At 49.1% G+C, this 25,041-nt stretch overlaps 1 protein-coding gene across 7 annotated transcripts in view; it reads left to right on the top strand.

Moving 5' to 3' along the window:
- Window positions 1–23,672, top strand: part of FAM53B (family with sequence similarity 53 member B) — a 51,545-nt gene extending 27,873 nt beyond the window's left edge. For all 7 annotated transcript variants that reach the window (XM_030241111.2, XM_030241108.2, XM_050976099.1 and 4 more), the window contains 2 exons: window positions 5,105–5,799; window positions 19,900–23,672. In XM_030241111.2, the coding sequence (XP_030096971.2) occupies window positions 5,105–5,799; window positions 19,900–20,208 (1,004 nt within the window). In that variant the 3' untranslated portion in view covers window positions 20,209–23,672. The remainder of the gene's footprint in view (window positions 1–5,104; window positions 5,800–19,899) is intronic.
- The last annotated feature ends 1,369 nt before the right edge of the window (window positions 23,673–25,041 follow it).

Genomic DNA, 25,041 nt, shown 5'->3' with positions numbered 1-25,041 from the left:
AGGTTTGGAGGGAAGTTGGTTGATTTTTGGAGGGTTTTAGACAAAAGAGAATCTTAGAAAATAATCTTTCTGATACCTTTGGGGTGAGGGCAGCTTTGGGCAGCAAGGCAGTTTATCTCTGGACCCTGTGGCCATGGGGCAGCAGGGGAGAAGGAAGTTCAGCTTCTGCCAGGGAAAGCATCATCCAAACCCTGGAGCTTTTCTTGTAAGGTACTAAACACTGCAAGAATCTGAAAATGGATTATAGATTGTAACCAAACTCAGTATATTGAATAAACATTCTTAAAGACTTGATATATTAGATGATGCATGGTTAGGTCCAACTCTCAGGGTGACCTAAATAATCTTTTGGCTTTTAGATTTGTGGGAAATATTTCTGCCAGTGAAATGATAATATTGCTAGAAAGATTGGGTTTTATCTCTATATAGCCCTTTGCTTGGAGGAAGATTAAAGGTGAAATGCCTAAAACTATAAATTCAACAACCACTGCTTTCCCTTCTCCTTGATGGGTCCTTGAAACACCCAGGAGTGTAAGAATTGTCCTGTTGATGGATAGTTTGCTGGTTTGCTTTTTTTCCCCTCCTTTTTTTCCCTTTTCCTTCCTCAGCATTCCCCATGGCAGCTGAAAATATCTGTGCTAGAAAAAGGTGGCATATTGGAAAATTGTTGCATTAGGGTGGTGAGGGCCTGGCACAGAGTGCCCAGAACAGCTGTGGATGCCCTATCCCTGGAAATGTTCAAATTCAGGTTGGATGGGGCTTGGAGTAACCTGGGCTAGTGGAAGTCCCTGCCCATGTCCTTTGCTATCCACCCAAAGACAGAAAATTCCAGTACAGGAAGTCAAAAGTAATAGAGCCCCAGAATGGTTTGAATTGGAAGGGACATTACAGATGATCTCACTCCACCTCTGGCCATGGCAGGGACACCTTCCACTGTCCCAGGTTGCTCCAAGCCCTGTCCAACCTGACCCAGTAAGAGGAGCTCAGTAGGTGTGTGCTGACAGCCGTGATCTCCTGTCTTCTGTGTAAGCAAGAAATTATCTCTGAGGGAAGCTGCAGGCAGGGCTTTATTGAGGCAGCGACAAGGTGCTTGCACATGCAGGATCCCAGTCCTGGCCCTGGTTGTAAAAGGCAGGAGGAAGAGGAGGAGGATGGCTTTGAGCCACTGGGGACAGATCCTGCACTCATCCTCTGGGAAGTGCTCTTTTCAAAGCAGCCATCATTTCCATTTTCCCTTGGAGGGCTCTCAGAGTTTGTCCTCCTAGGGTGCTGCAGCTGAGCAGGGTCAGGGATGGTGCACTCAGGTCAGTTTGTCTGTCCTTTGGCACTCTCACATCACTTGGTTTGGCAGCACCATCTCACCTTTGGCACGATGGTTTGGCAGCACCATCGTTCTGAGCGTGCCAGGGCAGGGCTGCAGCCTTGGGCTCGCTGTTGCACAGCTCTTTCTTGGAAGTGGCTTTTCACCATCCTTAGGTGACAGAGGAGAGCCAAGAAACCAGGAGAAGAGGCAGCTCATGGAATCATGAAGATTGGAAAACACCTCCAAGATCATCAAGTCCAACCTTGAACCCCTTCATGGGGGTCATAGCCCTTGAATGCATCCTGAAAGCACCTGCCAGGCTTGCATGTCTCTTCTTTCTGAACCAGGGCTTTTTGGAATTTTGGGTTTTTTTGGGAAAGGCCATCAGTAAGGAGCATCTTAGTGCACACTCAAACACAGCCACCCTGCAGAGAGAAAAAGCTGCTGAGGGCATTGTGGTGAGGCATAGCTGGAGCAGGCACACCTGTCCAGAGGATCCCTCTGAAGAGCTGGGCATGTTTCACTGTCGAGGTCGGGGATTTCCCTCCCCCATGCAGCCTGTTGGCACAGGAGCCCACGGCCCACAGGTGTGTTTAATCTCCAGAGCACATTTTGGGGCTGTTGTTTTCATTTCCCGTTGAAGCACAGCTCTGCCCATCGTATTTTGATCTTATTTCTGCACTAGGAAAGCTCCCTGGCACTGCCATCAGCTAATTACAACCATTAAATGTGTCCCACACTTAGAAATTATCTCCTGAACATAAACAGGGGGCAGTGGAAAATGCAGGCAGCCTTTTCCCCTGTGCACGGGGACTGTGAGACCAAAATTCCACTTGAGCAACACGGAAAAAAAGGGAATTGGATGTGCACCTGTGCCCAGACAAATGTTTGGGTTAGGTTCCAAACAGAATTTATCTGCCAAAAAGGATAAGAAAAATTGATTGAAACCTCTAATTGCTTTACAAGTTGCCATAATAAATTATGTATTAATGTAAATTATTTCATGGGAAAAGAACGTAGAGGAAACTTGAGCAGAAGGATCATGCATTATGTATAAAAAGGAACTGTAAAAATATTATAGCAGCACATTTGTGTCGCTGTAGTTAAAGTTGTGTCAGCATTTTGGTTTTACACCCTTCTCCGTGATTATGAGTGGCCATTACATTTTACTCTGTGTCACCAGAGGGGCACAGCAGTCATTTAAAAAGCCCAGGGCCATCACTGAGCTGCCTGATGTGTCCAGCCTTTGGAAAGCTGGCTGAGATGCTCTGAAGGTGGATCCTGTTCTCTGTGGGGCAGTGCAAAGCTCTCAAGGATGCAGGACGACACCCATGTCCCCAATTTTGGGATGTGACTCCAGTCCATGAGCACCACGAGGGTTTGTTCGATGCAGTGAAGGTTTTGTGAGAGAGCAGCTGGGTTTTGTTGAGGTGTCAATGTTTATTTTTTCACTTTTAAGTCAAAATCCAGTAGATGCTGTTTCATCCAGGAACACTAACAGCCAAGAAGGACCTGTTTAAGCAGGGCAAGAGCCCCTCGGGCTGCACTTACAGCATGCTCTGGTTGTCCCTTTGTTCTCCAACAGCCAAAGGAGAGTTTTCCAGCCAGGCAGCTCACTTGCAGACCAAGGGCTCTTGCGGTGGGTTTTATCCTGGAACAAATTGCTGCCTCAGGGTAAACCAGGCTGAGGTTTGTAGTTTAAGAAAATTAATACATGTTTAACTGAGGCAGAATTAATGGCTCCAGTGCAATTATCGTTATCAACGTGTGCAGGATGGGGCTCTTAGTCTTTAAAAACTGAGCAGAAAACCAGCTGCTTTTCCTCAATAAGGCTTTCCAGAGTTCTTTAATTATACCCTCGGTCCTTAGACTACTCCATTTTCAATTTTTTTCAGGGCAACCTACTTCCTACTTGCACTGAAAACCCATTTTGTGGGCTATCTGATATTTTGGGACTGGTCAGTGATGGCTGGGGACTTGGAAGGGCCAGGTTGTGCCAGCTCCCATTGTGCACGGGGAAAAGCAAATAACCCCAGGCTGGGGCTGGGGATAGTGGTGCTTGTACCATTTTCTTTGCCAGGTTTGGAAGATTTATAGCTGTTTGTGCTGAAGCAGGGGTGAAAGAGGAAGGTGTCCCGTATCCTCCTCACCAAGGCCTTTTGTACAGTCTCCGGCCAGAGGATCGTGGCAGCTTGCCATGAAAAATCGGCCTTCTATTTCTGTTTCTTTTGTCTGCTGACCTGACCCAAGAAATCTCTCTGCTGGCAGCATAGCACAGAGGAAAAATAATAAAGATCTAAACATAGATGGAGTTGTCTAGAGCAGATTTCTCACTTTTCATTGTGTTTATTAAAATGAGCAGAGCAACAGTTGAAATGCTGTGCGGTTACTGCGGGCAGAGCCAGGCTGTTTGTGGCTGGAGCTGTTATGGCAGCAGCTGGAGAAGGGAGAAATGGGAAAATCGGCCAAGAGTGGTGCAAGGGGCCCCAAATCTGACCTCCTGACTTGAAACCTTAGTCAGAAGCGTTCTGCACCGTTGCATCTTCCCTACTAGGCTGGTACCTGTAGCTGCGGGCTGGGCACGGCTTTTAATTCATCCTTCAGTTGCCGCAGTGGAAATACCCAAAAAGCCCCCCAAAATATTGCCTGGTTTAGATACAATCATGTGAAACTTGGCAGTGACGGTTCTCCAGCACGGCTGGGCTCTGTGTGCAGCAGCCAACGACAAAAACAGGCACTGGGGAGAGGCTGTTGGCTGATGACTTTTTTCCACTGCAGCAGCTGGCGGGGTTGTCCTGCCATGGTTTTCCTGCTGAGCGTTGGAGGTGTATCTGCAGAGAGCCCCGTCCTTTGCAGGGCAGCCCAGCCCTGAGGGTGCTTTCCTTTCTTCTTTTGCTGTCAGTGGGATGCGTGTGGGAATGAGATCATCCTCCTTAATCCTCTCTTCCACCGTGGCTGTCCATGGGAAGCTGGGGAAAGGTCTGGGGAGCAAGTCTGATAATAACAGCTGAGGGGGCTCAGCCTGAAGAAAAGGAGGCTCAGGGGGCACCTTCTTACTCTGCACCCTGACAGGAAGGTGCAGCCAGGTGGGGATCTCCTTCCAGGTAAAAAAGTAATAAAACAAGAGGAAACTGCCTGAAGTTGCACCAAGGGAGGTTTAGATTGGATTTTAGAGAAAATTTCTTCATGGAAAGGGCTGTCCAGCCCTGGGCAGTGGTGGAGTCCCCATCCCTGCAGGGATTTAAAAGCTATGTGGGCGTGGTCCTTGGGGACGTGGGTTAGTGGTGGCCTTGGTAGTGCTGGGTTAATGATTGGACTCAATGATCCTAGAAGGCTTTTCCAACCTCACCGATTCTGTGATTCCATGTTTCTTAAATTCAGCTGTAAATTCAGACAATTGTCAGTTGTGGAGCCCAGGACAAACCACACAGATCTGACACATGATTTAGCACAGAGATAACCAATAGCCACAACATTTTACACCACTGATTTCCCCTTAGCTAGTGCAACCTGGAATATTCAGAGGCATGTTTTTATCTTCTTCTAGCAGTTTTGCTCCTGCTGGGACTGTCACTTTGTCTCTCTCTCCATCTACGCCACACAACCCACTCTGCTGGCAGTTCAGGAAACCATATTCCAAGAGTTAATTAATTTGTACTGGAAAACGTCCCATATGCTACTCTTTTTGTTTATGGACGTAGAAAGCGAGTCGCAGAATTAATTAACGCTAATGCCTGTGCGTGTGTGTTGTTTTTTGTTTTTTTTTTTTTTTCCCCCTTTCTTTTCTCCTTTCTGAACCAGAAAATGACAGATGGAGAGATCTCAGCAGGAAATGTCCACTCCAGCTCGAGCAGCCGGGCGCCAGCATCTGGGACTGCCTGTCGGACAAGGGCGAGGAGGGCTCGCGCTGGCCCAGGGACACGGCCGGCACCTGCTCCGTCACCAACCTGATCAAGGAGCTGAGCCTCAGCGACCCCCACGGCCACCCCTCCGCCCCTCCCAGCAAGCGCCAGTGCCGCTCGCTGTCCTTCTCGGATGAGATGTCGGGCTGTGGGCCCTCCTGGAGGCCCCTGGGCTCCAAGGTGTGGACGCCGGTGGAGAAGAGGCGTTGCTACAGCGGCGGCAGCGTGCAGCGCTACTCCAATGGCTTCGCCACCATGCAGAGGAGCTCCAGCTTCAGCCTGCCTGCCCGCTCCAACCCGCTCTGCGGCGGGCAGCCCAGGAGATCGGCTGCTGGAGGGCACGGGGGAGACAGGGTGGACATTCAGAGGTCCCTGTCCTGCTCGCACGAGCGCTTCTCGTGCTCGGAGTATGGCGCGCCCTCGGCCTGCAGCACGCCCGCCTCCACGCCCGAGCTGGGCCGCCGCGCCGCCGGCCTGGCCCGCAGCCGCTCCCAGCCCTGCGTCCTCAATGACAAAAAGGTGGGGATCAAGCGGAGGAGGCCGGAGGAGGTCCAGGAGGAGCGGCCCTCGCTGGACCTTGCCAAGATGACCCAGGTAAGAGGCGGCGGGGCCATCCCTGCGAGGGACTGTTCTCTGCTTTCTCTTCAGTGTCCTCCAGGGTGGGTGGGTGGGCACCAAGAGTGATGTGGGTGTTATGGGGAAACACATCCTGCTGTCCAGGCAGAATAACCCCTTCCCTTCTGAATGGATTTCTTTGGCAAATTCATGTGTTTCTCTTCCAAGCTGGTTTTTGCACGCCAAGTGCACTCTGTTGTCATTTTCTCCTGGCACGGGTTTTGAGCAGGAATATGTTAAACCCCCCATTTTTGAGTTCAGGGGAGAGGAGCCTTGGGCCTGCCATAGTGAGATGAAGGCAGCACCCCAAGGCCCCCAGCCCTGGCTCTGTCAGGTGCCAAATTCTTACTGCTACAGGCTTTACTTGCTCTTAGGCTCTGTAATTTTCCACTCTAGAGATGTTATCACGTTTCATTTTCAGTTGCAAACACAGAGCTCAGCCTCCCTCTTCGATCTGCTGCGGAGAACCAGATAACAGACCTGAAGCACAAACCAGGGAGGATTTTGCTCCTTGGTCCTTTCCCTGCTGGACCGAGTGACTGGACATTAGCAAGAGACAGAGCAAGAGGCTGCATTGAAGGACAATGTTTCCCTTCCACACTCATAAGATTTCCTACAGTTTTATGATTTGACATTTCCCACATCAATAGTTTACAGTCACAAAGTCAATGACACCATCAGCTCAGTGTAGAATGGAGATAATGGGGGTGTGAAGGCCCCAGGGCTCTCACTGTGGGACCAGGGGTGCCCTGGCCGCCTCCCAGAGTGGGCTGTCACCTTTTGCTGGCCTTAAAAATTCCCCTATGGTTTCAGTTCCATGTGGTCACCTGCTGTGCTTCATCCCAGAGTCACCTGTGTTGGGTGTGTTTGCCCTAAAGAATTTTTGTAGTGCTGGGGCCAGCAAAGCCTGTGTGGTGCAAGGCATCCTCTTGTTGTCTGCAGGGAAACTGCTGGGAGAAATTCACCATATGGGTGAGATCCAACATTGTGTGTGTATTTTCCCCTTTCAAGAACATGCTATTTTATGGTGTTCTGTGCTTGGCAGTGCAGAGGCTGTTTGAAGGAGCACAGTGGTATTGGAGGAAGAGATCATCTTTTCCTTCTCCAGAGGAGCTTGGAGGATAAAAAGGGTGAAGGAGTCACATATTTGGGTGAGATCAGGCAAAAAACATGAGGATTGCTCTTTTCATAAATGGCAGCAATGATGTTTATTATGCCAAGCTTATTTTATTAGATAAGCTGGATAGAGAGTCAAAACCATGTACATGTGTTATACTTTAGTAGCCACACGGTGGAATAGCACGACTGCCCCCTGGTTCTCTCTGTACAAGCAGACAAGCCTCATTTCACTTCCCTGGAAGTGTTCAAGGCCTGGTTGGATGGGGCTTGGGACAACCCAATCCAGTGGCAGGCGTTCCTGTCCATGGCAGAGGACGGAACAAGATGGGCTTTAGGGACCCTTTCAGTCCAGACCATTCTGTGGTTGTCTGGTATGATGGCTGTCCAGGCTCTGGCTGGACAGACCTTTGTTGCCCTCAGGATGTTCTGAGGCAGCTTCTCCATTGCATCAGTCCAATGTTTGTTGGCTGATTTGAAAAAATGGGCTTGGCCTAGGGGATCCCGAGGGTCAGAAGAAGCTTCCCTTTCCCTCCAGTGGATGCTGAGGCCAGGCACATGTTTATAATTTGGATGGCCATGGTTTTGACGTGGGTGGGTGATCCAAGTATGACAAAAAATCCAATCACTTGGATGTCTAAAAGCAGCTCAGTCCATGTTCCTGGAAAACCCTCAGCTTGAGGAATAGCTGTGTTTTCTCTGGCTGCTGTCCCCCACATCAAAACACCTTCCAAAGTGAGAAAGCAATGCCTGAACACTCAGCATTGCTCAGTGTTGGGGTGGTTCAACCCCTGGGAGAAGTGATACCACAAGGAAAGGCTCGAAGCTCCACGCTGTGTGGCACAAGCTCTGTGGGAATGGGGAAAGGGTTGCCTGGTGCAGCATCTCTCCTAGTGTCTGTGGGCACCCCCTCTCCCAGCCCCTGCTGTCCCTCTGGTCCAGGCTGGGTGGTCGGAGCCGCCGCCGAACGCCCGGCGGTTGCTACAACCAACAACCAACAACAGCATCACTAAGGAGCTCCCCAATGGGATCCAGTCCAAGCAGCTCCCATGGATATTTTCAGTTTCCAGGCAGCAAACCCAGCCAGGCTCAGGTGCCTGTGGCAGAGGGTGAATCCCCAAGGCAGGGCTGTGCTGCTGGGTGTGGGGCAGCAGGGCTGGAGCAGAGTGGGAAGAAAGGGGTTGGGCTCAGTGATCTTGAAGGTCTCTTCCAACCTTGTGATTCTGTGAAAGCAAAGCTGTGCAAGGGCTGGGGTTTCAGAGCTGAGGGCTTGTGGAGAGCAGCACTGGCAGGCAGCTCTTGGCGTGGGAGGACTGGCACAGAGGGACGAGCAGGATGAGGCAAGTCACGGGGAGCATTCTTGCCTTTGGTGGGGCACGGTCAGAGCCCTCCCCAGGATGGGAACACTAGGAAAACCAACTAATTCCTCGTGGGGAATAAATGTGCTCGAGAAAACCCTGCACATTTGGGCATCCCCCAGGCTGCTTTTAATGCTTCCAGCCCAGGAGATGCAAAGTTGGGTGATGTCAGAGGAAGAGCTGAAATAATGGCAAGTGTCTGTGTAACTGCACATGTGCTGAAGTCTGGGTTTGTATGGGGTAGAAACACCTTGTGTGCAGTGGGCAAAGCAAAGGACAGCCAAAGTTCCAGACTGGACTTTCCATTTATCCACAAAGAATTCACTTTCCAAATGGGGAAACTGACACATGGGGCTTTCCCTGAGTCCCTAGGTGCTAATATCAAAGTGGGAACTGAGCTTTGAGGTCTTGGGTACTGGATCAGCATCTGGCTCTGGCAGCAGATTGGTTAATTTTTCACTTGTGCTGGTAACCATGTGTGTTTGTAGGCCTGAAACCTGGTACCATAATCAAAATAAAAATAATTTGACCTGAAAGAAATGTTTTCTTCATACTGGGAGGGATATTTAGGCCAAGCAGGAGGGGAGGGAGCCACTCCTGGAAGCAATTACATGGCTACATAACTGGGCTAATTAAGAGAGAAAACTAAATGTTGAAGTTAAGCTGGCAGGGAAAATACTTAGGAAAATATTGCCTTTCATTCCTCAAAATCCTGGTTGTGTCTCTTCTGTCTGCAATTCCCAGAGCCTAGTGAGGGAAGGTGAGCCCATATCCCTCCCTTTATTATTTGCTCATATGGCACCAAATCAGACAGGCTTCAACTTTGGGCAGAACTCAAACCCTGCACATGGTTGTCATTGAAATAGCAACAATTTTTAAAAGCCACAGGCACCACGACAATCCTTCTGCTCCTTTTAAATGCACGTGAATTCGAATTCTTTGCCTTGTGGCTCTTTGCCTTCAAACTGGGAGTGATCAGGGGGATCTCAGTCAGGTGAGTGGGTGACAATGAGGTGTCACTTAATTATCCCAAGTCCAGAGGTAGGTGAGGTGGGAAGAGGCTGATTTCTATCTTCACCGAAATCAATGAGAGTTTGGGTGCCTGGCCTGGCATCTCCAACCTCCTTAACATGAGGACATGAACCATCCTCTCATTTCAGTGTAGGGTTTGGTCTTGCTTTCCATCCTCAGCTTTTATTCCTTCTTTCCATGTGAAGCACAAGCCTAAGGAGGACATGTCCCACCTCCCTGATCCCAGCAGCTGTTCTGACAGAGTGGTAATTAATCTCCTCACAGCTTGCTCTCCTTCCCAGCACGGTGCTCTTGGCCTCACAGCCCCAGGGACTGTGTCTGTAGTGGCAGGCCAGGATCAGACATGGTTTGGATTGGATTTTTCCATGAATTGGGATGTTTGGAATTTTTCAAAGAGCTGGTTTTTCTTTTTCTGATGTGTGTGCATCTAAAATAAATGGGAAATAAAAAGTGTCACAAAGGTGACAGGAGGTTTCCTAGACCCCAGGAGTCCTCCCAGCTGGGCTGATTTTGGTAGGAATGAGTGGTTTTACCCTTTGCTAGTCACTGAGAGAAGCATCTGGGTGAATTAGGTGAGAAGATGGATTTTCTAAAATAAAATCACACTCTGCCAGGGATGCTATGTGGTGGAGAGACACCACTGGGTTTTCCTCCCCCGTGGTGTCGTGGATTTTTCTCCAGAGGAACTTGACATGTCCCACCTCCACATCTGCTGCTTTCTGACATCCTAGTGTGAACATTTCCTGGGATCTCAAGCATTGTGTGCTGAAACATCTTGTGGCAGCACAAACATTGGGTTTGGTGGCTTGGCTGAGTCATTGACGGGAAGCTGAGCCATAGGCCAGCCCTGATCTTGGTGTGTGCAATTGCCTTCCTTCACACAGGCTCTGGGCAGCTGCAGGGGACACATGACATGTCCCTCACACCAGGGACTGCCACCCTCAGTGGGAATTTGCAATAATCCCCAGCTGTGGCCACGCAAGCCCTCACTATCTCTTCCCCATTCTGCTTCCTGCTGTCTAAAATTTTGATGTGGTGGTCACTGAGAGATTTCGATTTCTGTTAGGATGGTTCCAAACACAGCTATCCTTGATACAGAGGTGCTTTTTAAATGGATAACTTATTTTTATATATGTGTTTATATATATATATATATATATATTTATACATATATTTAAATGTTTAAGGCCAGGTTAGATACAGCGTGGAGCAGCCTGGTCTAGTGGAGAGTGTCCCTGCCCAAGTCAGAGGTTGGAATGTGATGGTCTTTGAAGTTCCTTCCAAGTCAAACCATTCTATTTTTCTAATTTTTAATGTATATATATATTTGTTCAACCCAGGCATGTTCCCTGCAGCCCAAACCCCAGATAGGAGTAGCCCTGGCTGGAAATGGAGGGTGGTGCTGGAGAGTTTGAAAATACAACTTTCCATGAAAAGAAAGGCAGAAATATCTCAGTGGCATGTAAGGCTTTGCACTGCTGACAGGAATTGTCAGATGTGATGAGATACTGGTTCCTCCCAGTTGTAGAATCTGTGTATTGGTAGCAAATCAAGGCTTGAAGGTGGCTCTTGTGTCCCATTTCTGATGGCTCTTCAAGGTTTTAGTCATGTGAGCCTTCAGAGAATTTGCAGTTTGAAGAGCTACCTCTCTCCTAACAAATGCTGTACTCCTGGTCTTTTCTTCCTGAGTTTTCTCTAAAATCCATTTAATTTTCCACAAAGGTTGTGCCCATGAACACTGAGGATTCCCAGGCAGCTGTCAAAGCATTTCTCCTCTGTGAAGCTCTGCATTATGTAATGCCTTGCAGCATATGAGACAGAGAGTAGCTACTCTAGAATAAATGAAACAATTCAAATACAATATTGCTCTGCATCTCCCATGGCTTATGGAGAGCATCCCGTGGTTATGAGCTCATAACTTCTTCCCTGTGAGGGATGGATGGGTGAGAGGGTGCTGGCAGCATTGGGCACAGCTGAGGAGGTGGTGAGGGTGAAGCCCTGGGTGTGCCTGATGAGGGTGAGTTACAGAGAGGACTTTGTGCCTGCTGTGGGAAGGGTCTGGGCACAAGGGGACCATTGACGCTGTTCCCTGGACAGACAGAGCCTTTCATGGGTGACTTCACTGCCCTGCCAGGAGCACGTGCCTTCAGAGCATGGAGTCATCTGCACCAGGAATCACAGGAGCATCCCCTGAAAGGGGGATGTGTGGTTCTTGTGGTCCTCAGGATAAAAATCAACTCCAGCCTGGGCTGGAGACCCAGAGGGTCTCCAGACACAGTGCAGAGTGTAATGCTTGTGGTGGGAGCCTGGTTGGCCCCTCTGGCTTGTTTTCCCTTCCAAACTTAGGAATGCTGGCAGTTTCCATGAGGATCCAGGCACAAAGGAGTTTGTACATTCCCCTGGCTGGAGCAAGCAGCCCACCAGTTTGAAATGTTTCAGGCTGGTCTTGGCACTGAGTTGGAAGAAGTTTCAAACTGAAGGGTGGAAGAAGGGACTTCTCCTCTCTGAGCACCCAAGCTTTCCCTTGAGGGGTAAAAATCTCTAATTTTCACATAAGAAGATTTTCTATTTAAATTTTGGCACCTTTTAGGCTTGCTGGAGAGGGCAGGAGAGGTGGCAGTGATCTTCGTTGGCGTCAGCATCCACTTGAGCCGGTGACAAATATTTCCAAATGCAGTGATAGGCAAAAAACTGGAGGTTTTAAATTCCATACGTATCCCAGGAAATAGTTTGCTATTGATGTAACTTCAGAGAGAGATTCCAGCTTCCAGGCCCCAGTGTTTTTTAAATAAACAGGAATGAGAGTCTGCAAAGGTCAGTTTGTGGCTTGGTGGGAAAAAGTCTTTGGGTAAGGATCAAAAGAAACTGGTTTGAAGGTGGGAGGGACTCCTTCTCCTATACCAGGCTGCTCCAAGCTCCAATGTCCAACCTGGCCTTGGACACTTCCAGGGGTCCAGGGACAGCCACAGCTGCTCTGGACACCCTGTGGTAGGGCCTGCCCACCCTCCCAGGGAAGGATTCCTTCCCAAAATCCCATCTAGCCCTGCCCTATGGGAGTATGAAGGCATTCCCCCTTATCCTGTCTTACCCTGTGTGAAGTTCCTCTCCAGCTCCAGTTCAGCACCTTCAAGCACAGGAAGGGGCTCTAAGATCTCTCCCAGTTTTCAATCCCATTCCATCCCCTGCTCCTGGCTGTACCTGCTACTCCTGCCTTCATCCTCCACCCTCCATCCCCTGCTCCCTGCTCCATCCCACCACAAGGCCCAGGGATGCAGGGCTGAGTGCTGCTCTCACATGGGAGGACAGGGCTGGGAACACAAACAAAGCTTGGCAGTGTCTGTCCCAAAGATGGACAAAATCCAATTGTGTCCCGAGGATGTACATCTGATTCACCACGTGCTCATTAACCCTCCATCCCCAGGCTTGTGTGCTCTGTGACTCCAAAAAGCAGCTTTTAGAAAGCACAGGGATTCACCCTTGAAGGAGTCAGAATGCTCAAAAGTGGCATTTTAGCTCAAAAAAGCCAAAAGGGATTTTTCATGATTTCTTCTTTTACAAAAGAACCCCAGCACTCAAGGAGCTACTGGGAGTTACTTGGAACCACTTGCCTTGCAAAAACCTCCCAAAGCATTTCAGGAAGGCAAAGCATTTCAGGAAATGGTGCTAAATAAATAAATAAATTTAAAATAAATAAATAAATAAGGGCCCTTCATTTTTCCTTTCCAGAGAAAGATGCTCAGGGCTAGCCCGAGGTCGAGGCTGTGAAGAAAAGTGAGGTGTATTTCAGGTCTGCATTGGATTTGCAGGAGGTCTTGGCGGGGGGGACAGTGGGTGCAGGTGCCACACACTCTGGATTTTTTTTGGTCATCCACAGTGTGATTTTATCCCCTTACTTGCTGCTATTCTCTTTTCACTGCTGCTGAAACTGTAACGTGAAGATTGGTTTTAATTTTTATAAGGTCCTGCCTTATCATTTAGGCCCTGAAGTGAGAACCACATGGCCATAACAGAAATGTTACTTTGTGCTGAAAATTCTGAAGTATGGAAATGGAATAGGGCTGAGAAAAAAGAATAATTCCATGTTAGTGATGTTTCCTCCTACCCTGGGACAAGTCAAATCCCTGAATTTCCCCAAAGATGAGCCACTCCAAATCCTGGGGTTTTGGCAGCTCTGGGGACAGGTCAAGTTCAGGTTCCCCCTTTTCTACTGAAATCCATGGCACTGCAAAGCCACCAGTGGGAGAGCAGCCCTGCCACTGTCCCCACGGGGCTCCTGGCAGTGCTCAGTGTGTTGGCAGGAGGGGTCTTGTTGGCTTTTGGGGTTTTTTTAATTTTTGTTAAGGTTGGGATGGTGTTAGAGATGGTATTTTGTGTTTAGGTTTAGATGTTTATTATTTTTATTTATAAGTTGTGAGTTTCATAGTATTTTATTAATGAGATATAAAATGGTTAGGTATTTTTAATATAAGGGTTTTTAAGGTTCAATTATTTAAATAAGAAATGACACTTAAATTATATTTATTTTTAATTTAATAATTAATTATTTGAATTTTGTAATTTGGATTTTTTTGTTTAATTATAAAATATTATTTAAACTTATGAAGAAGGTGAAGAAGAAGGTAAAGAAGAAGGATTAGTTATTGTTTTAAAATCTTTATTTTAATTTTATATATATTACTATATTTTAAAACTTTAAGTTTTCTATTTAGTGATATTATATACTTCTAATTAAACTATACACTTGTAATAGTGTATAGTTAGTGTTATTATTTAACTTAAGAAGTTTTCTCTATGGCTTTAGGTCAAATGTAGTGTTTTTTTGGGGGTTAGAGTCTTGAAGTATAGAAAGTTTAAAATTCTCAGTATCTAGGACTCTAACAGGGCCTGCAGTGCTCCAGGGATCTGGATCTCAAGAGGATGCAAAAGAGGAGGCAGAGGTGAAAGGCTGGGAAGGGCAACCTGTAAATAAATAAATACACAGTGATCACTAATGACCTGTCTGAGCAAATGGATTTTTCCAGCTCATAGCAAAGGGTTCAGTGTCTGTTAGGGAAAATATTTGTTCTTGGCAGGAAATGAGGGTTTCCTCCAATTATTGTTATGAATAGGAAAGGGCTGGGAGGCTGTGCTGGGCCTGGGTCCCCACGTGTGGGATGCTGTGCTCAGGTGGGACAGTGGAGCCCCAGAGTGGTGTTCACTGCTCTCTGATTCCCTGCATTGCTGTATTTCTCTGTGATTGCTGGGATTTGTCTCTCCAGCCTCTCCCTGGGGCTCTGTACCACCAGAGGGATTCCCAGTGGTGGGTCACACATCAGCTTTTGCTTTTGCACTTATGGAATCTCCCTGGACATCCTCACTGTCACTGAGGCAGCTACATACTCCAGAGACAGAGCAGAACTGTGAGTAAATCCAAATTATCTCCACAGGCTCCAAGGGCAGCACCAGAACTAATGACTTAAAGCTTCCTTCTTGCCTTTTTGGTTTTGTTTGTTTAATACTGTGGTCAGAAGTGACTTGGGAGGATAACAGACATTTCTGAGCCTGCTTGTGAAAGCTGGTTTTCACACCAAACAGAATAAGAGCAAAATTATTGGCTAAAACTTTGAATGCACCAATGGTGCCTGTTGCAAAAGGAGGATTGGGGCTGAGTAAAGGTTGTTCTTTAGTGAGTGAGAAGGGAAAGGCTGGGAAGGCAGACCCTGAAGACCAGGGCAGGGATGTGGTACCCACTGGGGGCAGGGCAGGGAGCCATCCTCTGCTCTGGGATGCTGCTGCAGGCACGTTCTGTAGCACCTTGGCCGGGTGGAGGCTGTGGGGCTGCCTGTGAACTACTCAATGCCTCCATAGATCAAATTTTTAAAGAAAATAGAGCAGCAGATGAGTTTGAGCTCCCTGACATGGCAACACTGCGTCTAACCCAGCTCTGCTCTGCACCAGGCCCACAGGCTCCTTTTGCTTTTCACACTCCCATCACTGCCTCCCGTGTTTTCCTTCCTCAGCTATTCCAGCATTTCTTTCCCAACACTTCATCACTCAGAGGAGTGAAGCACTTCTGTGGGAGGACAGGGTTGGTGCAAGCCCCCTGACCTTCCTCCAGAGGCAATGTTGATTTTGGAAGCCACGTGGGGCAGTGGTCACCAGTGCTCCTTGGGGCAGGGTGGCTGTGTCTCCCTCTTTTTGGGATGGCCAAACTGCAGCAGGGGAGGTCCTGGTGAGACTGGGGCATCACTGAGAACGTGCTTGTGCCAGGGCTGCAGCCTGGACCTGCTGGCAAAGCTGCTGAGATGCTCCTTTGTAATTGGGTATTGGAGCCTCAGGATTAAGCCATGCTTGCTGTAGTTCCCTCCCTGTGTCCCTTCCATCTGTACTCACCAGGAAAACAGCCTGGAGATGGTTTCCCATGGAGAAGATTGTGGGTGCCTCAAAGGCAGAGCTTTGAACCCCAGTGATGTGTGTGTGTGTGTGTGTGTGTGTGTGTGTGTGTGTGCATGGCCCAAATCACAGCAGCTGCCATCATTAAGTTCTGCAGAGCTTAAAAACCAACTCAAACCCATTTTCCAGTCTCATTTTCCAATCTCAAGCACCTCTCCCTCCTCCTCAGCAGCACGGATGAGCGCTTTCCCTGGCACAAATGCCAGGCAGGATTTACCGTGATGAAACAACCAGAGCATTTACATATAACGATATAAAGATAACAACCCAGGCTGGAGGTGTTTTACAGGAGATGTTTGCCTCAGAGAGTGATTTAAACCTGAGGCAGGCAGAGAATCCCCCAGTGGAGGTGACTTTGCTGGCTTGGGAGGGCTGGCAGAGGCTCATCAGTCCCGCATGGAATGCTCTGCCTGCTTCCCCCTTCCCTTCTGGCACCGGGTTATTTTCAGCTTTCTGAAGCAACTGTAGCCCAGTGTGCTAACAGGAGGTGATGACAGCTTGGGAGGTAGGGCCAGGGCTGCTGACAGCTTGTAGTGTTACACCTTTCCTGGGAAAATTGTGGCAATCACCTGGCAGGGTGAGGGGGAAAATAAAAATAAAGGTGTTTGAGCAAAAGCCGTGATCCCCACAGGGATCACAGTCCTGCTGATGTTTGTTCTGGTAGAGCCACCACGTTTGCAGGGATGTGTTTTGGGGAAGAGCTCACAGCTGGGTGTTTCACCAGGGAAGAGTCAGACAGAGGAATGTTGCTGAGGGATTTCTCCAGCTCGCTGTCAGGGCTCTGCAGCTGACAGCCCCATCCCTGATGGGGAGGGAAAACCTGAGGAAAAGGATGGATGTGAGGGGTGAGTTGCTTCCTGCAGCCTTCTCTCATTGTATCCTTGGTCCCTGCACAGTGTGGAGCATCACGAGACCCTGTGGGAAAGAGAAGTAAGCCTCAGCTTGGTCACCAGCATGCAAGAAAGGCTTTGATCTGGGGCAACCCATCAGCTTATTCCAAGAATTTCTTACTGATGTATTTTTAGATGATTTTTCAAGTACTTCCATTAGCAATGCCAATGCCTCATTTTCTCTCTGAAGGCTTGTCCAGCGTGCTGGATTAAGGCAGCTTTGGGAAGGGTTGGGGGGAAAAAAACCAGCACCACAAATGGTCAAAAATGGGTCCTTGTGGTCAAACCACCAAAATGTGGTTTTGGTGTAAGGTGCGTTACAAATGCTCGCTGGGTGAAGTCAGGATGGCCAGAAACATCTCCCAAAATCCATCTGTGCTGGATTCCCACAGTTTCCCTGAGAGCAGCAGGATTTGAGGTGCCTGATACCCCTATTTGTCTGGCACTGGAGGCCAAGGTTGTGGAGAGGCTCGGAGGGGCCCAGGGCTGCCTGGCCGTGAGGAACAAGCGCCACATTGTGCCACCAAACCTGCTCTTTGCTGGCATCAATAGAGACTTGACTGCCTGGTTTCTCCAGCTCAGCACCTCAGCACGTGCTAAATTCACCCCATAAATAAAAAATGAGCAAAGAACCTCTGGAAGGGCTGCAGACAGACACTGCATTGATGGTGGAGGCTGATCCACCACTGCTGGAATCCACCCATGGAACGCTGGCTTGGTGATCACTGTCCTGGGGAGACCCTCCTGACCCCAGCCACTGGCAAGGTGAGCTGTGGCATTTTGTGGCAGGCAGTGCCTGTGAAAACTTGCTTTCTGAGCTGTCAAACCTGCCTCAGAGGGAGCGTCTCTGCTCAGCACCCTCTGCACGTGGCCTTCCTCCACCAGCAGCTGCTGCAGCACCAGAATCATTGGAAGGGGTTTTCCATGCTCTTGCATTCCCTGGAATGACTCAAGGGTTGCAGCGTGTGTGGATTTGAGCAGGGAAAATGAGCCCATTGGTTTGGTTGCCCAAGTCCCGTAAAATGCAAAATTTCCCTAAAAGTCAAGTAACTTCATGGCTGTTCCCCAAGATGTGTCTGGGCTTGGAAATGCTTTTCTTTTGGATGGGAAGAATGTGCTGTGGACCTGTTGAGTTACTCTCCAGTCTTCATCCTCCTTCTGGGGAGCATCTCCCATCCTCTCAGGATGCTCTATCCCACCTGGCAGCCCAGCATGTCCACACCTGGGTACCAAACTCTGGGAAGGGCCTGATCCAGGAGATGAGCTTGATTAAGAAGAAAAAAAATAACATTCCCAAAAGTGCCAGAGTTTTGTTTGTAGAAGGGATTTGCACTTCTGAGAGGGCTGTTGACTTTCAGGAGACCTAGGCTGTTCAAGTGCCTAAATCACTGTTGGAAATATGCTTGCAAATTTTGTGAAGTGCTTAGAAAATATTTCTACTATGTCCTCAGGCCTTCCTCAGTGGTAATTATGAGTTGTCCATTAACCACAGTGTGTAGCTCTCTGCTTGAAGCTGTTGCATGCTCAGCACCCAGAAGACAGAGACATGGCTGGGATTAAAAAAAAAAAAAATGACCAGGATGACGTGAGGGCTGGGTGCAATTGCATAGTTAGAGAACAAATGTCCTTTTTTTCACACAGGCTTGGGGTTTGTGGGTTTTTGAAGGTTTCAGAGACTGAAGGCCATGTGAAATGCAGCTTCCCCCAGCTTGGGCAGTGGCCAACTGCTCCTGGGGCAGCAGGAACTTCTCTATTTGGATAGAGCAGCCTCTGCAATGACTCTTTTTACTGTGTGCATGGGGTAGAGCAACACCCAGAGCCTCTGAGCAATGGTCTACGGGTCCAACTCAGTACAAGGCCCTTTGCTTTGTTAAAAACTGATTGGGGAGAGCCCCTGCATCTCCCTTGGGGGCTCTGTAAATGTGTGATCTTCCTTTGTTTACAGCCTGGGGCTAGTTATTGTGGTGGAGTTTCTCCCAGCTCACCTGGATTTGAATGAAAAGACCCTCAAACAAACATGCCAAATTCCTTGGGAATGCTAGTGGGGATGTTTTGGAGCAAGGTTTTGTCTCAGGCTGTGTGTTTGGTCCTGAATTGGGCCAGCCAGAGCAGACAGAGACAGCAGCCCTGTCACTCTGTGTCACCAATGCTCTGTTGGGTAATGAAGTTCTCATGGCTCTCTCAGCCTCTCCTGGTGCTCCAGACCTTTCCCTTGCTCCATTCCTTTTGTGGACACTCTCCAGCCTCTCTTTCTTGTCACGAGGGACCCAGAACTGACCAGTAACAGGTGAACATCTGGGATTTATTGAATTCCCATTCAGGCCTATCCCATGGGATGTATCCAGGCCAAATGTCTGAGAAGTGAACGCTCTACCACTCACTGGCTTGATGAGAGACTCCACAAGCTGCTGAGATCCTCCTCAGTCTCCTCCTGCTCGGAGCACACACTCTGCCACTGGCATGGCCTCGTTATTTCCATTGGCACGCAGTCATGAGAGTTTAGTTTGTTCTTTTAAAAACCAGCCCGGGCTAAAGGCATTCCCTGGCAGGTGAGCACGCTCATGGCCAGGCTGCACCCCTGGGAGGTTCTGCATGCTCTGCTCCAGAGGGTTTGGAATGCCTGCATGCTCCTTGTCATTCTCAGAGTTTGAAACTGTTTAGAAGGCGTGAAAGTACATAAACTAAATCAAGTTTCTGGCCAAGGTAACCAGGCATGGAGACTCAGGGAACAGATAACTGTGCTCACCTGGTCTTTAGTGAGGGGAACAGGAACAGCCATGAGCCATCACAGAGGAGGGTTTTGCAGGACACAAGCTCCAGCTACTGAAAGAAAGTGCTGAAGTTTCTCTTGGCTAATAAGGGGAGTCGTTGGAAATGTTAATTCATTTTTGGTGAGCTCTGTTCTGCCTTACTTGTGGAACTGGGCGATGCATGGGGTGGAGATGGTGGTGGGCTGGGACATGGTGATGGAGATGGGAGAACGGGCTGGGGGTGGTTTTGATGCCGTTGCCTTTTGCAGGGGCAGGGGGCCACAGGATCTGCCATGGATGGGGAGATGAGGGGTTGCAGCATCTCCCCATCTCCCAGGGCCCGGCTGAGTGTTCCTGCTTCTCTGCTTGTTTCCTGTTGGGCTGAGGGAGCCCAGGTTTGGGGTCGGGAACACTCCTAGCTCACCTGGTGTAACTTCTACCCCAGCTTCAGCATTCTGCCCAGTCTCCACCTCAGCTGCCTCTCTCCCCTTGCCTCTGCAGAACCGCCAGACTTTCAACAGCCTCACCTGCCTCAGCAGCACGGCCGAGGACGGCTCCCAGAGGCTCCCGGGCCCTCAGGCGTGGGCGGCGGCCCCGGAGGTGATGCCGGGCAGGACCCCCGCCTGCACCCCGGTCCCGGAGCCGCCCCGGGCCCGGCCCCGTGAGCGCCGGGCCAGCAGGGACGACCTGTCCTGTGAGGAGGAGGAGGAGAGCGCTGCCAAGGAGGAGCACAGGGCGGCCTGGCGGAGCACAGAGAGCCTCTTCCAGCTGGACGGCGAGATAGACATCGAGCAGATAGAGAACAACTGAGGAGGGAGCCGCTCTTCTCGCCCTGGGCTCTGAGGGCTGCCGGCACAGCCAGGGAGGGCTCCTGGCTGGCAGCGAGTTTGTGGGATCCTGTCACTGCTCCCCTCCTGCCAGCTGGAGGGGACCGAGCAGCTTTGCCAAAATTTCATCAGGTATTTAGAGGAATTCGTGTGCATGCGTGTGTAAATCTTGAAATTCTTTGTAACTACTGTAGCCAGAGATCAGCCAGGCCGAGGAAAAGTGCCTGTCCCACAGGGAAACCAGGCACAGGGATCGCCAAAAATTCAGAAAACACGAGGAAATGGCTTTTGCCAGGATAGGGGTGGAGCTGATGGAGCTAGCCATGCTCCCACAGGTCTCACGTGTGCTAGTTCAGAAAGGGGTGCACAAGGAGAAACCACCACCCTTGGGACTGGAGAAAGGGGGGCAAAAGCAGAATGTTGAGATTTGCAAACCGAGCACTGGCTGGTGGCACCAGAGTGGCCACAGTTCCTTTCCTTTGGCCACATCCCGTGTGGCCCCAGCACCCCCTCGCTCCCCATGTCCCTGGCAGTGCCGTGAGGAGGAAATCACAAGTGAAGTGTTTTGCTTAAATTTAATAATGGCAAGAGCTAGATTATCACTCTTTTATTTTTAGTTTTCCTTTTCCTGATGAGGAATTAAACAGATCCCTGGCCCATGTGGGGCAGCATCCGCAGCAGCGCTTGCTGGGCGCTGAACGGGGATGCTCAAATGCCTTCTTTCCCTGTTTTTTTCCTTCCCAGCCCCCCTCTCTCAACTCTTTTGGGAAATAAAACCCTACTCAGGCTCTGTGCCACCCTCATTTGGGTTCCCAACACCCTGTTTTGAGCAGGGCTGGGCTGTTTACCCATTTACCAGCAGCTGTGCCCACTTTGCTACCCAGGCAGGGCATGGCTGCCACCCTCTATTTTTTGGCTTTACTGTGAAGGGCTGCCTGCCCGAGGCACATCGTGGAGGGGTTACTTGACAAAGTCAGCTGGCAAAAGGCTGAAAATCCAGGTAGCAGCACTGAAAGCTTTTCCTCTTCCTGTGCCTTTTTAAAGCACAGATAAAGTGGTGACCATTATGTTTGTACGATATGAATTCTCTTTGCTAAAAATAAGCTGTCCACTTGCTAACAGGTTTAGAAGGACACATATTTCTTTTTTCTCCCTCTGGTGGTTTTTTTTTTATTATTTGTTTGTTTGTTGAAAGGTCTAGGAAAGCTGTACAAATGGCTTCCAGCATCTTCTGCATTCCTTCTGCTGGTTCCTTCAAGCTCAGGGGTCACTTCCTGAGCTTTGCAAACCTGAGAAAGGAAAAAAAATCATTGATATCAAGAGCAGCTGAAGACAGGACATTTTTAATGGGGTTCAGCAGCCCCACTGGCAATGCCTTGAGGGTCCATTACTCAGAAAGGCTGAGAGCTGCTGGTACAGGTTTCATTCATCATTTCTGGTTATGTTAGTGCACTTTTTTCCACAGTGGTTTGGGATGTGTGTGGCATCTCTCACCACAGTGGAACCCATTGGTTGTTACCCCTGTCCTGGCACTGCTGAGGTTTTGCTGGTGGCTGTGGCTGTGTCCACTCCCTCCAGGCAAGCAGGACAAGTCCCAGATATTCGGGGAGGGGATGACAGGGATGTCTTTTCATTTTGGGGAACCCTCCAGCTCTTTTAAAGTGTCACTTTATGCATCACTTAAAAAAAAAAATATATCCTGGGTTAATTTTTATCCTTCCTTTTGTGGAGGGTCCAGCCACACCAGTGTTTTCCCAGGCTGCTGCCCCTCTGTCTGTGCCCCCGCAGTGGCACCCTCACAGCAAAGTTCTTGGCTTTGAGTCTTCCTGATGCTCCATCCATCCCTCCCCACCACTGACAGGTCCTGGTCTCGGGGCACACAGCTCCTGCTGGCCACAGGCACCTCCTCAGCCGAGCAACAAAGGGCAAACCCACCCAAACCCACGTCCAGCTGCTGGCTGGGCTCTCACCTGGGCATCCCCAGGGCTGGAATTCCTAAGGGCTTCTGTTTTCTTTCCAAGGGCTGCTCCTGGTGCCATGCTAACCCCCCAGAGTGGGAAGGTGGCCAAGGGACCACGGCCCAGCTGTCCTGGAGCTGGTGGCCGACAGGCCACGGCCCAGCTGTCCTGGACGTAGCTGTAGCATTCAGTTTACATTCAGCACAACCCGTTTGCCTTACTAAAAATGCTTCTCCAATGAGTCATGGCCTTATACTGGGCACGTTGGCGTAGGCACAGACTACAGTTAGCGACAGTTTTGAGGCCACAGTGGTGTTCTGTTGGGTATTTCTTGTTGGGTTTGTATGATTTAATGTACTTATTCTCAGTTTAAGAAAGCCTTACTTTTAAAATTTTTTTTTCTCTTTCTCTCTCTCTCTCTGTAGAGGTAAAACATTTGTGGATTTATATATATATAAATATATATATAAATAATTAAAAATATTAAATATAATATAGTATGTGCCTCAGATTCAGGGGACATCCTGTTGATTGTAAAGTCAGAAGTGGTGTTGCTCCCCTGGTGTCAGGAGATCTGTCCCCTAGGCAGTGGGAGAGCATCCCCAGGGGTCTTGCTCTTGCTTTGTAAAGGACTTCACCTATTACACAGATGTTTTGGGAGCCCCCCAGATCCCCCAGCAAACCCCTGCTGGCTGCCAGAATGTGATACTAAAGTAATATGCAGACAAGGGATGTTATTCCTTGCTAGGTAGTTAAATAGGTTCATTATTGTGAAGGGACTCAGTGGCTTGTCCAAGGTGTGACCCAGTCTGGGCAGCAGCTGTTTTGGGATGACACCAAAGCTGTGGCAGCAGCAATAAAGGTTCTTCATCCTGAAAAAAAATAGGATTTTAACACAGAAAGTCTTAGCAGGCACACAGGAGTTTGCTGTGTGTTTTGCAGATGTAGCTCTTTGAGCCTGTCCTGTGAAAGAATACATGAAAAAAAGAGAAACCAACGAAAAGAAGCGTTTGTAAAATAGATTGTAATTTTTCCACGTGCTAGCATAGCCTGTTTGGCCAATAAAATTGTGTTTCAAGTGCATTGTTTAAAGCTCCTGGCTGCCCAGGCAAACAGACTGACGTAGGATGTTCTAGGATTGTAGCAGTGCTTTGCAGCGTGTGTGGGTTCCGTGTTCGAGAAAGGAAAAGAAGAGGATGGCCAAATAAAAAAAAACACAAAACAAAACAAAACAAACCAGAAAGATGGGAAGAAGAATAAAAACAAAGCCTTCTGAAGCTATGACCTGTAGTAGCCAAGTCTCGCTGGCAATTGCACAAGCGCCGCCGCGGGCCGAGCGTGTCCCGGGAGGGGCTGCCCCAGGTGTCCCCCCCGGGCGGGCCAGGAGGCTGCTCCTGCCCCCTCCATGACTTGATTGCACTAGAGCAGCTCAATCTCAGGAAATTGCTTGTTACTTTTACTGTGTAAATAAAGCTTCCTGGTTCAATAACCCATGTCTCGCCTCTCTGTGCTGTCCCCGCGGCTGGGTGTGGCTGTGGGGGGTTTGGGGACATCACGGACCCTCGGGGTGGTGGCACTGGTTGGATTCTGATGGGGTTGGAGTTTGATGGAGACCTCTCCTCTCCTCTCCCGGTTGCAGCTCCTTGACATCTCTATAGGTGCTGGGAAGGGATGTCCCAAAAAATGGGTGGGGGTCAGGAAAGCTTTCAACCAGGAGCCTCCCTTGGCGTGTCTGTGGAGGAAGGGTGTCCCAGCCATGGGCTGCACAAGAAAATGGACATTTTGTGATATTCACATGCAGGCAGACACGCTGCACCCTCCCCATGGCAGGGGGACATCTCCCATGCCTCCCCCCCAGCCTGTCATTGAGCTGTAACACAGCTAAAGATACAAACAACAAAATGCAAACTCAAGTGCCAAGTAGCACCTCCTTCTTTGTGTTTGAGGACAAACATAATATCCTGCCTCTTAAAATCTAAACTCAAATCTAAACTCAGGGCCCACAGCAGGCCAAGGGCACATGGGGGTGTTAAAGAAGTTCTTGGGGAAACAGGGCAGTATCTCCCTGCAGCCTTTGCAACCCAAAAAGGAAAACGGCTGCACTTCCTCCAGCAGGCAGTGTAAAAAGTTTCATGACAGATGGCAGGATGTTTATCTGCCTAAACTTAATCAGATTGAAGTGATAGGCTTAGTATAATAGAAAAAAAAAGGGAAGAATTAGGGGTTAAAAAAGAAATTCTCAGTGATCCATCACAGCCTGAATGTTTGACCAGCATCCTTCCATGTGTGTGGATGCTGACAGTACCATACACTTTGGCTGAACCACTACCCAGAGGACAGGAGATGCAAAAACAGACCCAAAAAATTGCACTAAGGTCATTTTCCCAGATGTAGTTTATTTTATTAGAACTTAATTCCCAGCCCCCTTTCCCCTGCTGTCCCCAAGGGGTGCTATGCAGCTCCAGGGCCAGCTGGTAGCTCTGAAAACAAGTGTTCCAACACTCCAGAAACAGGCAGCATCATTTTGGTGTCCTTCAGTGAGTGGGGTCATCTTCAGCTGTTGGGACTGCTGGAAACAGAGCTGGAATTATCCTTTACCTCCTGCCTGCAGATGCAGAGAGCTGTGGCTGAATGTGGTGGCCAGCACATGCTGCCTGAGAGTAGGGATATATATTAAATATATGTAACACAAACATAATTACATGATTTCCATGGTCCCCCGGAGATCTGGAGCAGGTTAAAGCCCAAACAGTCTTGCCCAAAGCCTGAGAGGGTACAGAACTGCTGATATGTTGATTAAAAGGGGACTTTTGCCTCTAAAAGGTGACCCTTGCAAACACTACCACGTGTCAGTGAGG

The sequence above is a fragment of the Serinus canaria genome, chromosome 6 (assembly GCF_022539315.1).
Source record: "Serinus canaria isolate serCan28SL12 chromosome 6, serCan2020, whole genome shotgun sequence".
Lineage (NCBI taxonomy): Eukaryota > Metazoa > Chordata > Aves > Passeriformes > Fringillidae > Serinus > Serinus canaria.
This window is presented reverse-complemented; position numbering and strand designations above follow the sequence as displayed.